We start from the raw sequence: 15741 nt of genomic DNA, 5'->3' as shown, positions 1-15741 counted from the left end.
TCCCAGGCCTATCCCGGGTTCCGTAAGGGAGCTGGGAGCCAAGCAGGGCGGTTCAGGGATCTCAGCCCCATCAGCGGAGCTGAGCGGCCACATGCTCGTTGGTCCTCAGACTGGGGACGGGCTTCCGGCCCCATCCCCCACCCTGGCTCCTCCGAGGCCGGCTCACTTCCGCTCTGCCGGCCACGCCCCTGGGCACCTTCCCGCTGGCCCCGTGCAGTCAGTACGTCCCAGATCAGACCACGAAGCTTCGCTCCTACCCTGCCATCCCCTGCGCACCCCTCCCTGGGCTGGAGCAGGGGCTCCTGGCTCGCTTTCCCACTCGACAGGAGGAACTTGTCCCCCCAGGTGGCTCCCCCCGCAGACCCCCGTGGGCTGACGCTTCTCACCAGGCGCCCACCTCCCCTCCCCGACCACCCGACTCCCAGCAACCGCCAATCACCGGCTCACGCGCCCTGGGTCTGTCCTGTTATCTGCCCGTAGGGCACCCACACCCCACCTCCAACCAAAGGTTAACTCCACGAGAGGGGAGCCCTGGGAACGGGGTCGGGGGTCTCCCCGCCTAGCCCGGAAGGCCCCCTCCAGAGGCCCAGAGCCGGCCCTGGGAACCTGAGCCCTCTGGGAGCGGGAAGAGGAGACCCCAGTGAGGCCGGGTGCAGCCCGAGGGTGAGGACCCTGGAAGAACATCCTCAGGGCCTGGCATCGCAGACACAGCTCGAGAGCCGGGCAGACAAGTTTTATTCCACCCGCTTCCCACCCACAGCCACGCCAGGCTGAGCGAGGACGGGCTGCGTGGAGGGTCTGGGACAGAGGTGCACACAGGAGGTCACGCTGTGGCCCGAGGCGAGTGGGGGGCGGGGAGGCAGTTCTGCCACTGACCCTGGGGGGGGTCTCTCTGGAGGCCTGGCCGAGCTGAGGGGTTCACAGTCTGCATGGTGTGGACACTGGAGGGCTGAGCAGGCTGGGGTGCAGGGAGCGGCCAGGTCTGCTCCACGCACAGGAGGCTGCCCTGCACCTGCTGAGCCCCTGACGCCCCAGAACAAAGGTGCCGGGGTCTCGGGCGGCGACGGTCTTTTCGACAAAGACTCAGGAATGCCAAAGTGGCTGAGGCCGACGGGGGACTGGACGGGACAGAGTAGAAAACTCGCATTCACGCACCGCACAGGCGTACACGCGGGGTCAGTAAAAACACAAGGCCTGGGTCACGCGACACTCTGCCGGCCCCCTGCCCCCTCAGACTCAGACGTCCCACAGCCACCGCCCCGCCCAAAGTCAATGAAGATCCCTTCCGAATCCGAGTCGACCGACTCCAGGATCTGGTCCACCAGGTTCTCGGGGCTGGAGGAGGCTGGTGAGCTGCGGGCCGGGCCTGGGCCAGGCTCAGGGGGCTGCGCTGGAGGGTACAGTCTGCTGGGGCAAGGCCCCGATGGGGGCGCTGGGGAGGGTCTGAAGGTCCCAGCAGGGTCCTGGCCGGGTGTGTCAGCAAAGCCCTGGGGCTCGGGGCAGGACGTCATCTCGGAGACCGAGTGCCTGCGGATGCCCGTGCCGCCGGCCACCGCACCCTCAGCCTCGTGCTCCGCCACGGGGTTCAGCAGTGGCGTGTTGTAGCTCTTGGACCGCACCACCGGGTTCTTGGCCAGGATGTCCCCCGATCGGGAGCGGCGCAGGAAGTGCTTCTCTGCATACAGACAGACAGACAGACAGACAGAGCATCAGGCAGGGGGCCAGGGTGGGGCTGGCCAGATGCTAGGGAACACCCACTGCAAGCACCTACTTTGCGCCCAGCTCTGCAGGAAGGGACCGCTACAGGGAAAAGCCCGACCGGTGTAGATCCTGCTGGGGCAGCCTGGAGGGGAGTTGGGGTTTCCACCCCAGCTGATACTAGGTCCAGCCCTACGTGACCTCCTTCTCTCCTCGGTCTGGCCTCTCAGCCTGGAATGGGGGCGGGGGGCCTCAAGTCAACCGCCTGGGTTCAAACATGCACCTTGCCAGGGACCTGTGCACGTGCCTCAGTTTCCTCACCTGCGGAAAGTCAACAAACCCAAGCACTTGCTAAGGGCCAGCACTTTCTTAGGCAGACACAGACCCTGTCTTCAGAGCTGGAGTCCTACTGTGTGTGTGTGTGACTAGAAACTCCTCTGGGTGGGCCACAGGTCGGGCAGTGGCAAGTGCCCGGATGGCGCAGCACATGAGGTCAGGGCTGGGGTTTATTCTGAGTGTGGGGGGTGACCCCGGGGGTGGGGGAGGATGGATATAGGGGCAGGTCTCAGGCTCCCACTCAGGACCCTGCAGGTCCAGAGTTGACCACCAGGTGGCAGGGCTGAGCGGGATGAACCAGAGGCTGTCCTGGACCACAGGACACAGGCTCCCTCTTTGCCTGGCAGGGGTCTCGGTGTCCAGGGCCACACAGACCTCAAAGTTCCTCCAGCTGCTGGAGCCCCGCCGGAGCTGGGACATGCTAGCTGGGCAGGTTTTATAACTGCAGGTGGGTGGGCCCTCTGGACGAGGGGACACTCCTGATGAGCTCTCGTACCGCTGTCCCCTTGGTTCTCTTCATGCATTTCTTCCCAGGCCTGGATCCTCCCTGCCCTTCAGCTCCCAGTCTGGCCTTCCCTGAGCTCCCCGCCCATGGCCCTCATGTCACCTGGGCACTGGTCCCCTTGGGCGCTCATCTGGGGATGGTTTACTCATTGGTCTGCCTCCCCTGGTGGACAAGAGCAAATGAGTGTGGGGCTTGGTCTCTGCTGAACCCTCAGGACCAAGAACAGGGGCTGGCGCACAGTAGGTGTTCAGTTTACAGTGCTGAACGAACCGATGGGGCCAGGCAGCCCCAGGACGCCCAGCCATGCCCACTTCACAACCCCTCCACATCCCCCGTGAGTCCCCAAATAAGCCAGGACTTCTTGGGCTCCGGGCCTTTGCACATGCTGGGTCCTCTCCCTCGTCAACTCCTGACTTTCAGGACTGAGCTCGGATGTGACCTCCGTGGCGGGTGCGGGGGTCTCTGCCGGGCTCTCAGGGGAGTCACTGCAGCACCACTTGTGACGTCAGCCCTTGAAGGAGGGATCCCACGTGACCCGCCCTCTGCCCGGTGCCCCGCACACAGCACGGCCGGTGGATGCTTAGGTCAGGTTTGCCGTGGCTGCACATCTGGTTCTGCATGACCCCCCTGGGAGGCCTGGGCCCCCGACCGGGCAGAGGTGGATGGGGCCAGGGGTCACCCTGCTCCCACCCACGCCCAGGCGACGCCTACCCAGGATGCAGGAGTGTGTGAAGACACCCTCGCTGGAGTAGAGGCCGTAGGTGCCCAGGTAGGGCGACACCACCTTCTGGATCAGCGTCTCCAGGCGCAGGTAGTCCTTGGTCACTCCCCGGGACTCGTGCACCCCCTGCAAGAGGGAGGGGTGCGGGGGTCCGCTGGTCGGCCTGTTCCCTGCCTCCCTAGCCCAGCCGTGCTTAGCTCAAAGGCCACCACGAACGGCGCCCTCCCCCTCCCCCGGGGTCCTGGCCCCCATGGCGGTGGCCCCGCACCCTCCCTTCCCAGCCATCTCTTGGGTTGGGGCCTCTGAGCCACCCTCCTGCTTTAACGCCCTCGTGGCTGCCCGCTGCACACAGGAGCTCGCGTGGCTGGGAGACCATGATGCCTGCGGTAAAGGGGTCTGTGGCCAAATTAGGCTGGGCACCCTGCACCTCCCCCTCGGGACAGTTGTGTGTCCCCTTCCGTGAGCTGGCTTCCCAGAGGCTCTGGGCAGTCCTGGGGGGCCAAGCTCATTCACCTGGACCCGCACCCTCACTCCCTCGCCCCAAGGAGCACTGTAGGCAGGACAGGCTGCCCCCTGGGCCAGGCCCAGGTCCAGGTCTGTATCTAAGCTGAGTGGTCAAGGCCCGTCCATCTGATAGAGCCGCCCCTCCCCCTCCCACACTGCTTCCCCGGCCAGGCACCATCCAGCGCCTCCCAACACCTGCCCTCATTCATAGCTTTGAAGGGTTTTCCACCCCTCCCATTTCACTGGAGCCAAAGCCTGGAAAATGAGGCTGCCCACAGGACAGCCGTGGCCTTGCCCACTCAGCTGTGAGCTGACCAGGAGGCAGGCTCTGGGTCCCCAGCGCCCCCGGCAGAGGGCCGGGCACACAGCAGGTTTTTAGCGAGTGCTTGCTGAACGAATGATGTCTCTGAACGAATGAATCATCCCCAAGGGGCTGCCAGCAGTTAAGAAGCAAGATACACCCAGGTTAACATTGAATGACGATTCAAGACAGCGAGAACCCAACTCTGTGCTGCCTACAAGAAACCCACTTAAACTATTAAAGACACACACAGACGAGAAGTAAGGGAGTGCAGGACTGTATGTGAGAACACGGATCACAGATCACGATAACACAGATCACAGCACGAGGAGCCATGTCAATTTCAGACAGGACAGACTTCAGACCAAAGCAATCTATCAGGGATAAGGAAGGTCATTACCTAATGGTAAAGAGGTCACTTCTCCGAGGTGACATAACAATCCCTAATGTGTACGGACCTAACACAGAGCAGGAAACTACGGAGGCAAAAAGTGACGGGGCTGCGAGGACAGAGAAATCCATCCTCCTAGCTGGAGGCTTCAACACCCCTCTCAGAAACAGATCCAGCAGGCAGAAAATCAGGAAGGACACAGATGAACCCAACACCACCATCAATCAACTGGATATAACTGACATCTATAGACAACTTGTCCAATGGCAGAATCTAGATTCTTCTCAAGCTCACGTGGGACATCCTCCAAGACAGACCACGTTCTGGGCCATAAAACACACCTCGACACATTTAAAAGAACAGAAATCGTACAACGTCTGCCCTCAGACCACAAAGAAATTAAACCAGGAATCCGTAACACAATGATAACTGAAAACCCCCAAACACACGGAGATTAAACAACTCCCTTCTAAATGACACAGGGGTCAAAGAAGAGTTTTTAAATATTTTGAATTAAATGAAAATGAAAACGCCAACGTCCAAATTATCAGGATGCGTCGAAGCAGTGCTTAGAGGGAAATTTATAGCACTGAATGGATACATTAGAATATAAAAAGTCTACAAGCAGTCTTGTAAACTTCCACCTTAGGAAACTAGACAAAGAAGAGCAAATTAAGTCCAAAGTAAGCAGAAGAAAAAAAATAAGAATCAGCAGAAATCAACGGAATTGAAAACAGAAAAATGGATGGAGAAAATCAAGACCAAAAGCTTTGAAAAGATCAATAAAACCCACAAGCCTCTAGCCAGACCAGCTGCAGACAAGAGAGAGAGAAGACCCAAACGACTAACGTGAGAAACGAAAGCGGGGACATCACTACAGACCCACGGATCCAGCTGTGTTTGGACAAGGAGGGGGTGCCCCCGGAAGTCATCCAGATGGACCTGGAGGAGCCGCCCCCGCCCCCAGCAACAGTGCCGTGGATGAGGATGGCGTTACTGCTGAGCTGCGCTGGGCGTTTCACAAACTTTGTGTCCCTTCATTCCCAGCATTTGTTTCTGAGTCTGGTCTCTGCTCCCCATTGCCCGGTGAGGAAATGCGGGCCCCGGGGCTGCATTATTTGTGTACCACACTCAGATGCAGGGCTGACACTCAGCTTCTGGGACCCCGGTGAGAAGGAGCTTTGATTCTGCACGTGAAGCATGGGGCACATAGTAGGCCCTCAAAAGATATGCTGACCAGTAGCTGTGACCTCAGGTCCATCTGGGACTTGAAAACAGTGGGGACAAGTTCACCGCAGGGCTGGGACAAGGCCATTCAAAGTGGAGGCCAAGGCGAGAGCAAAGGGTTGTGGCTGGGGGTAGGGGTCGCACCCACGAGGGGTAGAAGGACGCTCTGGGGGAAAATGGGGCCAAGCCCAGAAGCTGCATGAGGCACAGCGACCACCAGGGGGCAGCACCACCCCGGCCTGGCCGCCACCCAGGTGCTGTTCAAGGGATCAAGATGAGACCTTATGCCTTGGCTTGAAATCCCAGCCTCGTCACTTCCCGCCCCCAAGGGGAAGTGCACCACGGAGGACTTTGTGTCGATTTCTCCTCGTTATCCTTCGAGGAAACAGGCCGAGGGATGCAATGTCCCGCCAGTCGCTGCCCTGCGTGGCCGCCAGGACGACCACTGGCTCCCACCGAGTGTAGCCCCTCAACCCTTCTAACGTCCACATTCATCAGCCCCTTCTTTGCTCTGGAATCTTCAACCAGCTGCCCTGGGCCCCAGGACCAACCTCACAGACATAAATTTAGAAGGACTTCCACGTGCACGGGTGGGTTCAGGACAGTGAACAGGGTTGGGAGCCTGTCAGCCTCAGGGAAGGCCAGGCTCCCAGCCATCACAGCTCCGGGCAAGTGAGGACTCTACTTCCCCACCTGTAAAATGGGGTGGTTGACGGTGCTCATCCTGGGGCTGTGACAGTGAGACAGGCTGGCAAACTGTAGGGTGCCGTGCCCGCCACAGGGCTTGGGGCGCGGCAGTTTGCAGAAAGGTCCTTCAGAAATGTCTGGAACTGCTGTGGGGAGCGGGAGGCGGTGGCCCCCAACCTCAGTGACTGACCGATGGGGGAGTAAAGGCCTGGCCCCGCTGCCCTCGAGGGACACTCTGTCCACACTCCTGGGCTCCCTGTGGGCTCCCGGGCCGGCCTTCTTGTGAACGAACCCACACCTTCGTCCAGCTCCTTCTCAGCCCCCGCTGCTTCCTTCTCCCTCCCAGGTTTCTCCTGGGAGTCCCTCCCCACCCCCGCCCTCCCCCACCGTTGAGAAGTCACGTGGCCCCACACCCACATCTCAGGCTCTGTCCCTGGGGAGCCTGGGACATGCCGCCTGTGCCCGTAACCGGGCTGAGCGCAGCCCCCACGGGCCCCGCGCACCTGCAGCACCAACAGCATCTGCACGACGGCGGGGGGCACGCGGGCGCGGGCCCGGGCCAGCGCGTCCTCCAGCTTCACACTGAGGGTGATGATGTTCCGGAAGTGCAGCAGAGCCAGCTGGCGCACCGACGGCTCCTTGCCCTGCAGACGTGGGGGCCGCCGCTATCACGTGAGACCCTTGCTCCCCTGCCCCCACCAGTTCTGGGGCCAGATACAGGGACGGACCACTGACCCCCAGATCCCCTTCCACCCCGTCCTCCTCCCCAGATGATCCTCGTTCTGCGGAGAGAGGGCCCCACGCGGCTCCCTCAGGCAAGGGAAGGGTGGCTGTCACGCACAGAGCCCCTACTGCGGGCAGGGCACGGCCCACTGTGTGCTGCTAAGGGCTTCCCAAGGTTCTGAGCATGGAGCTGTCCTTATGCCCGTCTTGGGGGTGGGGAGCAGGTTCTGGGAGGTCCGGGGGCGAGCGCAGGCGCAGATGGCCCACACGTGGCAACAAGGGCAGAGGTGTGCCCACCCCCAGGCCGGGATCGGCTGTCCCTGTGGCCCAGGAGCCGCTCACCTGCACCGGGTAGAAGACGGCCTGCAGCGTGGGCAGCACGTCGCTGAAGAAGAAATCCCAGGTCTCTGCCAGCGAGTCCAGCAGCTTCTGTCCTGTGGGCACAGGGACCATCACCATTACCCCAAGGGGCGCCGGCAGATGCTTCCCGCCTTCCCAGGTCGCGAGTCACCTCTCCTGGCAGCAGGAGGACGTGGGAGCTGAGGGCCGGGCCCTGGAAGGCCCCCCCACCTGCCAGGGTAATGGGCCCGGATGCCCAGCTTCACGCCCCTGAGCCTCAGCTGCCCCACTAATAAAACGGGGCTGGAGCAGGGCGAACCCCTCAGAGCCGACAGGAGGAAAGGAGATGAAGCAGGGCCTGGGGCAGAGAGGTGCCAGGGGGTCCGTTTCCTCTGCACACAAGCCCTACGGCCACAGCCCGACAGGCGCGCCACTCACACCCTTGCCTCATCCACCCTCCCCCTCCTTCCGCCCACCCATCCGTCTGTCCCTCTGTCCACCTGACAGACATTCACACAGCAGCTATGCTGTGCCAGGCCTGGCACTGGGGACCCAGCTGAGCCCAAAACTGCTCCAGTCTCACCACGTGACAGGGCAGCGGGACAGTGAACAGCCACCCTGGCGAGGGAGGAGTGACCCCCAGCGGGCAGATGAGGTGCCTGGGCCTCAGAGGTGCGGGTCTCTGCCTCGAGGGCCTGCGTCCCCACCACCCAGGCTGCCTGGGCTGGGATCTGGGGAGCCAGGGAAACGGCATCCAACAGCAGCAATGGTCCCAGGCACGAGGGGGTCACGCAGGGAGAGCTTCCTGGAGGAGGTGATATCCAAGCTAATTCAGGAGGACCGTTTTGCCTGGTGGACTGAAACCCTTGGCACATGAACCATGGAAGTACACGTGTGGAAAGCAGGCATTTGGACAAGCTCTGTGGGCCTTTCTGCCGGCTCTGGGGAAGCAGCAGCGCCAGTCACAAGGTGGACAGACCCTGGGGGTGGGGACAGCTGAGGTGCCCCCCAGCCGGCTCTGCACTCCCCCAGGAAACACCAAGTGCTGAACCCTCAGCCCCTCTGCCTGGAAGGAGCGGAGAGCTGGGATGAAAGGCTGCTGGGTCAGGATAAGCAGGCCTCCGGGACATGTCGCCGAGGCCTCTGCTGCTTGGCGGGACCCCACCTGGAAGCCAGACTGGCGGTTGGCTGGAGAAACACGGCCGTGGTGGCGGGCATCCCCAGGAGTGGAGGGGCCAGGGCCACGGGCTGGCCAGCCTCCCAGAGCGCACCGCCCATGCCCGACTCCTCAAGGTTTCCGTGGGAACCAGGAGGTCGGTCAAGGGCCTTTGCCTCTTGTGCTCCCTTTTCCTGGGCTCTGAGCCCCCCAACCCCTCCCCCCCATAAAGCCCCCCGGTCTGTGTGGGTGCCGGGCTCTGGGAGGGGAGCCTGGTGGGGGTGACTGTGGTGAGGGCGGGTCCACCTTTCCATGCAGCCCGTCTGCCGGCACTGGAGCACCCTGGCTGGCGGCCAGCTCCTGGTCCGACCGGGGGCCCACAGCCCACAGCAGGCTCTATGGAACCCAGGACGGTGGGTGCCCACCACCCGAGGAGCTCTGCCTGCATACAAAGGTCCCTTGAGGTCCCCGCCATCACCGGCGAGAAGAAAGGCGGCTCAGTTCCCCAGGCGGCCGTGGGGCGGCTCTGGGCGCGGGCCAGGCGGCGTCTGCGGAGCGCAGGCTGCTCTCCAGCCCGCGGGGCGGAAAGGGGATGTCGTACAGTCCAGGCCCCGCCAGAGCCACACGCCGACCAAGGGGCCAGGAAGCTCGGCTCCGTGTCCTGGCTGGGCTCTCTGCTGCCTGGGAACTGCGGTCTGGGGACACCAGGGTCGGCAGGGGTGAGTCAAGCACACGGCGTCGAAGTACCGCCCTGGGGCCCCAGGGGGTCCCTCAGCCCGAGCCTCAGTGTGGTCCTCTGTAAAATGGGCGTGATCAACATGTCCACACTCAAAGGCCAAAAGCTACCCTGTAGCAAGTGCTCAGCTGTTAGCCTGGCGCTGACTAGCGGGCCCGCGTGGTCTGAGGCCGCGCCGACGCTCAGGACACACGCCACCCAGCGGCCGTGCCCTTGAGCTGGATCTCCCAGGATGGGGCGTGGGTCAGCCTGTCTGTCTTCCTTTCTTCAGTCCGACTGTGCAGGCCCTGGAGACGGAATGCACCAGGCTGCTCTTAGCTCAGATCTTAGTGGTGACCAGAGGGCAGTCGGAAAGGCCACAGCAGGAGCTTGGAGGAGGGTGGCCAGGCTCGGAGGAGAGCGTGTGAGGGCCGTCGCAGTGCAGTTTGGTGGCCTGACCTTAACAGGCTGGGATTCCTGCAGGGCAGGCAGAGCCCAGGGCCCGGAGCCTGCAGAAACCCTGGGCTCCCCCTCGGAGTCCCAGAGCGTCCGGCTGCTGAGAAGCTACCCCCGCTGCAGCTGAGCCCACCGAACCACCACCTTGAATGTGGCCCCAGGGAGGGAGGCCTCCACCTCAAGGCCCCTCCAGGCCTCCCACTTCCAGGAATCACTGTGCTCGGGTTCAAGGCCTTGCTGGAGGCTGGAGGGGGGCAGGTGGCCATGTCCTGGGCTGCCCCTCATGGGGCTACCCACCACCTCCAGCAGAGGCACGGGCTGAGGACATGGCTGGCCGCAGGGAGTAGTCTTAAGGAAGAGCTCTCCCTGGGACCCGGTAGTAGGCAGAACGGGGAGGCTCCCAAGGCAGCTCCTCGGGGTGTGATGTCAGCCACTGTCCCCACTGCATTGGCTGAAGGGGGGCAGATGTCCTCTCGATGTTTCGAGGCCTGACTCAAAGGCTGCCGCTTCCACGCAGCCCTCCCTGACTGCCAAGGTGGAACTAGCCCTTCCTTCCCCAGGGCTTCCCTTCACTTTGACACTCATCACAGTGGACTCTCACTGTCTGGTCCATGTCTGTGTCCCCAGCTGGGCTGTGAGCCCCTGCCAGGCAGGGCCTAGGTCCATCTCCAGGTCCCCAAAGGCTACCTGGGGCCTGACCTGTAGTGAGCACATGGGTGGAGCCTGTCTAACCCCCTGTGCTAAGGTGGGGACAGAAGGAAGTGACAGTCTGTGGCTGGAAGGGAACTGGAGGCCGGGCCCCCTGGCCCTCAGCCTGGGGCTCTGTGCCTGTGCCTGAGGCCAAGGGCGGTTGGATGGGGTCGGTGCTCCCTCCTGGGTGGCCTGGCGGACACGGCCACTGCGGGCAGGACTCCACCAAGCCACACAAAGCGCCTCTTCTGCTAAGGTCCCAGCTCCCCTGGGCCGGAGCTGGTGGGAGGGCAGGCACTGCCGGAATGTGCTGAGCCTGCTGGCTCGGTGCTGTCCCCTCCAGGAAGCCCGCCCGGACGCCCAGCGGCCTGTGCCTCCTGCCCCCACGTCTGTGGTCCTCACAGCCCTTCTCAGGCTCCTGCCTTGGCTGCTTCCCCTCGACACACGCAGAGGCGGTGCAGGAGGAACACAGGACACGGGGCTCTGAGTTACGCTGAGCACCCCAAGCCTCGGTCTCTGCCTCTGTGAAATGGGCTACGACCCGTGCTTCCTGGGGTCACTGAGAACTCGAGGAGGAACCTGGAGCACTACAGAGAGGAGTGCAGGCTCGGGAGCCAGGCTGCCAGGTAGGGCTGTGGGGCTCAGGCGAGTTACTCAGCCCCTCTGTGCCTCAGTTTCCCCAAGTGTTCAGTGGCTACAACAATGGAAGCTTCTTCACAGGGTTGTGGGGTGATCTAGGAGTCAGGCAATGGAAACTCTTGGGACAAGCCCAGCACAGGGTGAGGACGTACGGCGGCTGGTGCCTGGTACACAGAGGGAGGGTCGTGACCTGCACAGGGCCTGACATACAGCGGACCCGTAGCAAGATGTGCCGGTTTGAGCTGCGTTTCCCCCCATAATTTGATTTCTCTCTACACCAACTCACTCCTGCCGGGAAGTGTACACACAGTACTTGTCACCCCCAGCCCATGGGCACAGGGAGCCCAAGGGTTCCGGGACCGGGCACATCCTGCCAGGGCTCTGGGCCTGGCAGAAGGAGACAGCGGCCGGCCAGGACCTCCCTCTCCTTGCTGGGGCCCGAGCTGGGCAGCGAGGCCAGCTGTGACTTGTGGGCCTGCCCCTAGAAGGGCAAAGGGGGTGTGTTCTGGAGTCGGGATGCCCTGGGTTCGAATCCCACCTCCACCCCTTACGTGCACTGTGGCTATGGACACGTTGAGGGCCATCGCTGCGTTGTTCCCCATCTGTGAAATGGGTACAGTGACCCAAAGGCCTCACAGGGTAGGTATGAGCATTAAAAGAGAAAATTTGCCCAGAAAGCCCCGCACCAAGCCTGGGCCCCAAACCCTGGCAGGGAGCCCACATCCGCTGGTCCTCCAGGCGGCAGCTTCCAGCTCTACCTCTTCCCCCGGGTCTAGGCCAGTTCCCCTCCGGTCCTCAAAGATCCTGATGGGGGTTCTCCCAGGCTGCTGGGACAGGGTTCACGGGGGCCAGAAGCCCTCGTGGGCAGTGAGGTGAAGCAGGGGCCTTCTCCCAGACATCCCTCAGCCCTCCTGGGCCCCAGCAAGATGGGGGGCAGATGCTCTTCCCAGCAGGGTCCCCTCCCGGGGTCAGATCTCAGCCCTGCTGCCCTCGAGGCATTGCTTCTGCCCCTCTGGACTCTCTCGACCAGAAGGGCCACACCACCCACCCACAGCCCCAGGTGGAGCCCATGTAAGGCCACGGCTCCCAGCGGCCACCCCACGAGCAGCGTGGCCCGGCACCCGGTCCCGGCAGCGGCCACCAGACTCACCTTCGTAGAAGCGGATCTTGTCTCGCAGGATCACCATGCCTTTTGTCAACAGCTGGTTCTGCAAGGCACACGTGGAGATGCTGTCACCGCCCCAGGGGTACCCAGGGCCCCCAAGGCTCCGCCAACAGGCAGCCAAGGCCCAGAGGGGGAAGGACTCACCGACATCCCGGTCCAGTCGTTGCAGAGCTGGAACCTCAGCTCCCCGGGCGCACGTGGGCAACTGACCCAACCAGGCTGTCCCAGATGGGAGGTGGTGCGGGGACCCCACCCTCACCGCCCCCAAGAGACAGGCCAGGCCTGGGCCTCCTGTTTCAGGCTCAGCGGGCGGGCAGGCAGCTGCCCCCGCATCCCACAAGGAAGGAGGGACTTTCGGGCACGAGGGGCCCCGGGACCAAAGGCCTGGCTTGAGCGCTGCCATCACCCACTGCCATGAGGCTCCAACGGCAGCCCCCCTGCACTCTCACTCTGGGCGTGGCTGAGTGACGCCCCGTGGTCTCAGCAGCAGTCATAGCAGCCCGAGAGTAGAAACAACCCGGGGACCACAGACGGACGGATGGATAAGCAAGACGTGGTCTCGCCGCACTGTGGAGTACTACTTGGCCGTAAAAAGGGATGAGGTTCTGATACGGGCACAACATGGACGAACCTCGAAAACTCTGTGCTCAGCGAGAGAAGCCAGACACAAAGAGCAACGCGCTGTGAGATCCCACTGACGTGAAATGTCCACACAGGTAAATCCAGAGACAGAAAATAGACTAGTGGTGACCTAGGGCTGGGGGAGAGGGCAAGGGGGGTTACCCAGCTATAAACATGCGGTTTCCTTTTGGGGTGATGAAAAAGCCCTGGAATTAGCAGTGACGGTTGCCCAACTCTGTGAATACACTGCATACCACTGAACTGCACACTTTCAGTGGGTGTGCAGTATGGTTAGGTGAATTACACCTCAATAAAGCTGTTAAATTAAAAAAAAACCAACCCTAAACCCACAGGATGGGAGGAGCCTCAGGCTGGTCCTCACTTCGCCCTCCCCCGGGAGGGTGGGCACGATACTCCGAGGCTGCGTGAGGACGCCCCTGCCTGCAGCATCTCTGCCTTCCTGCCTGTGCGACCTCGGGGGTCCTCTCCCTTCCCCGAGCCCCAGGGTTCCATGTGTTCATCCACTTTGCAAGCCTGCGGCCGCAGCGCCTACAACAGCTCAGCCTCGGCGACACTGGTGCCACGCTAACATCATCACCACGCGGCTCAGGGCCCTGGGGTTTGCAGATGAGCCACCCGTGGGCTCTGGGGACCCACCCCGATGCTCCAGGAGGAGGTGGACAACTAATCACAAAACTGACCTCGAGTCGCGCCACGTGCCAGGCAGGGTGGTGAGTCCTCACCTGCATCTCACCGTATAACCTACCCAACAACCCACACTGGCTAGACGGGGGAAACTGAGTCATGGCCAGGCGGAGACCTTGAACCCAGAGCTCCACGTACCCACCGGGAGCCAGTGGCCCCTACCCCCGCCCTTTCTGGCCAGCTCAGGAAGCAACCCCTCAGGAGAGCACAGAGCACCCACCTGTAGGTACTCCGTGAAGAAGGACCCCAGCTCCGTCTTCAGCAGCTGCCTGTGGGCGGGAGGGCAGGAGTCAAAGACCCCACGGTGCCAGTGAGGGCTGGGGGCCGCCTGCAGCGGGAGACCCGCCCCCTTAGCCCAGTGACGTGAGGACGTGACTAGATATTTCTCTGAAGATACACAAATGGCCAATAAGCGTGTGGGAAGATGCCCCATCGTGAGTAACCAGGGGGACACGAACCCAAACCCCGAGATGGTACTTCACCTGCACTAGTGCTGTTAGAATCAAAACCCCAGGCGGAAAAGAAAAAAGCCGGGCAGTAACAAGTGTCGGTGAAAAAGTGGGGAAATCGAACCCTCACTCACAGCTAGTGGGAACGTAAAATGGTGCAGTCTCTGTGCACAACAGCTGGGCGGTTCCTCAAAAGATTACAGGTAGAGCCGATATATGACCCAGTCATTCCGCCCCAGGTGCGGACCCGAGAGCAGTGGAAACACAGATCCACACAAGGTCTCCTACACAGATGCTCCCAGCGGCGCTGCTCACAACAGCCAAAAGGTGGAAACGACCCAAATGTCCATCAACAGATGACTGGATAAACACAGTGGTGTTTTTCACACAACGGGGCATTCTCTGGCCATAAAAAGAAACGAAGCGCTGACACCTGCCCCAGCCTGGATGACCCCCGAGTGTGGAGGACCATCACGCTGTGAAAGAAGCTAGATGCAAAAGGCCACACGTATGTAGCACGACTCCATTTATATGAAATGTCCAGGATATGCAAATCCATGGAGACAAAGTTGACTGGTGTCGGCCAGAGGCTGCTGGGGGAGGTCGGGTAACCGGGAGAGACCGTTAAGGAGTACAGGCTTTTTTTGGGGCGGGTGAGGAAAATGTTCTGGAATTAAATAGTGAGAGTTATACCAGCTTGTGAATGTACTAAAAACCACTGAACTGTACATTGTAAAAGGACAACCTGTATCTTAAAAAAACAAAAGCTATGCCTATTTGGTGGTGGCCTGGGGCTGGGGGGAGAGGAGAATGGGGACTACCTGTCTATAAATATGGGGTATCCTTCTGAGGTGATGAAAACGCCCTGGAATTAACGACAGTTGCACAACTTGTGAATACACGAAACCACACACACACACACACTCACACACACACACGCGTATAAAATGGCAGAAAACAAGAATGACGGCCAGACATCAGAGCCTTGTTACCCTGCACCATCCCCGGCCCTTCTCATGGCTGGGCAAAGCCGAGGGATGCAGAGGCATATTAGGAAAATGGGGTTCCTGGGGCCCCACCCCTGAGTGGCCACATGAGCCCAAAAAAAGCAGGACCCCCTGCAACGGTCACACACATCAGGCCTGGGAGAGGCTACAAGCCCCTGCTGTGACCGCAGGCAGCCCCTTTCCCTCCCTGGGCCTCGGTTTATCTGTCTGTAAGGGCCATTTAGGGTTGGAGTGGGGGGACCCTGCCCCAAGCTGATGAGGAGGTTTGCATATTCTTTTGCTGTAGGGACAGGGTGGCACAGGCCAGGGCGTGAGGGAAAGAGCACAGAGGTGGGAAATGCCTCCTTGCGGCAGCTGTGACCCCGGGCAAGTCTCTCGACCTCTCTGAGCTCCAGCCTCCTCCACTAAAACGCAGGACTAATGCCTCGGCTCCGCAGATTCCCTCAAAGCTGGTCCATGCTGGGCCCCTTCACAAGCGCTCAATTCTCAGCTATTCACAGGAAATGAGGGGTACTCGGTGGGGCTGTGATTGCTTTTCTGGGAACAACACTCCCATCATTAGGCAGGTGGGTCCTTCCTCTTTTTTTTTTTTTTAACTTTATTTTTGGCTGCGTTGGGTCTTCGTGGCTGCGCGCGGGCTTTCTCTAGTTGTGGCGAGTGGGAGCTACTCTTTGATGCGGTGCACGGGCTTCTCATTGCGGTGGCT

General features: G+C 61.4%; 1 protein-coding gene across 2 annotated transcripts in view; it reads right to left on the bottom strand.

Annotated features, from left to right (window-relative positions):
- Positions 1-719: 719 nt before the first annotated feature.
- Positions 720-15741, bottom strand: part of PRR5 (proline rich 5) — a 51174-nt gene continuing 36152 nt past the window's right edge. For both annotated transcript variants that reach the window (XM_082665813.1, XM_082665812.1), the window contains 6 exons: positions 13800-13848; positions 12239-12296; positions 7436-7527; positions 6874-7014; positions 3251-3386; positions 720-1675 (listed from right to left, as the gene is read on the bottom strand). In XM_082665813.1, the coding sequence (XP_082521939.1) occupies positions 1200-1675; positions 3251-3386; positions 6874-7014; positions 7436-7527; positions 12239-12296; positions 13800-13848 (952 nt within the window). In that variant the 3' untranslated portion in view covers positions 720-1199. The remainder of the gene's footprint in view (positions 1676-3250; positions 3387-6873; positions 7015-7435; positions 7528-12238; positions 12297-13799; positions 13849-15741) is intronic.

Source organism: Grampus griseus, assembly GCF_964374135.1.
Source record: "Grampus griseus genome assembly, chromosome: 11".
Classification (NCBI taxonomy): Eukaryota; Metazoa; Chordata; class Mammalia; order Artiodactyla; family Delphinidae; genus Grampus; species Grampus griseus.
The sequence above is the reverse complement of the archived record's forward strand: the minus strand, read 5'-3'. Positions and strand labels throughout refer to the sequence as shown.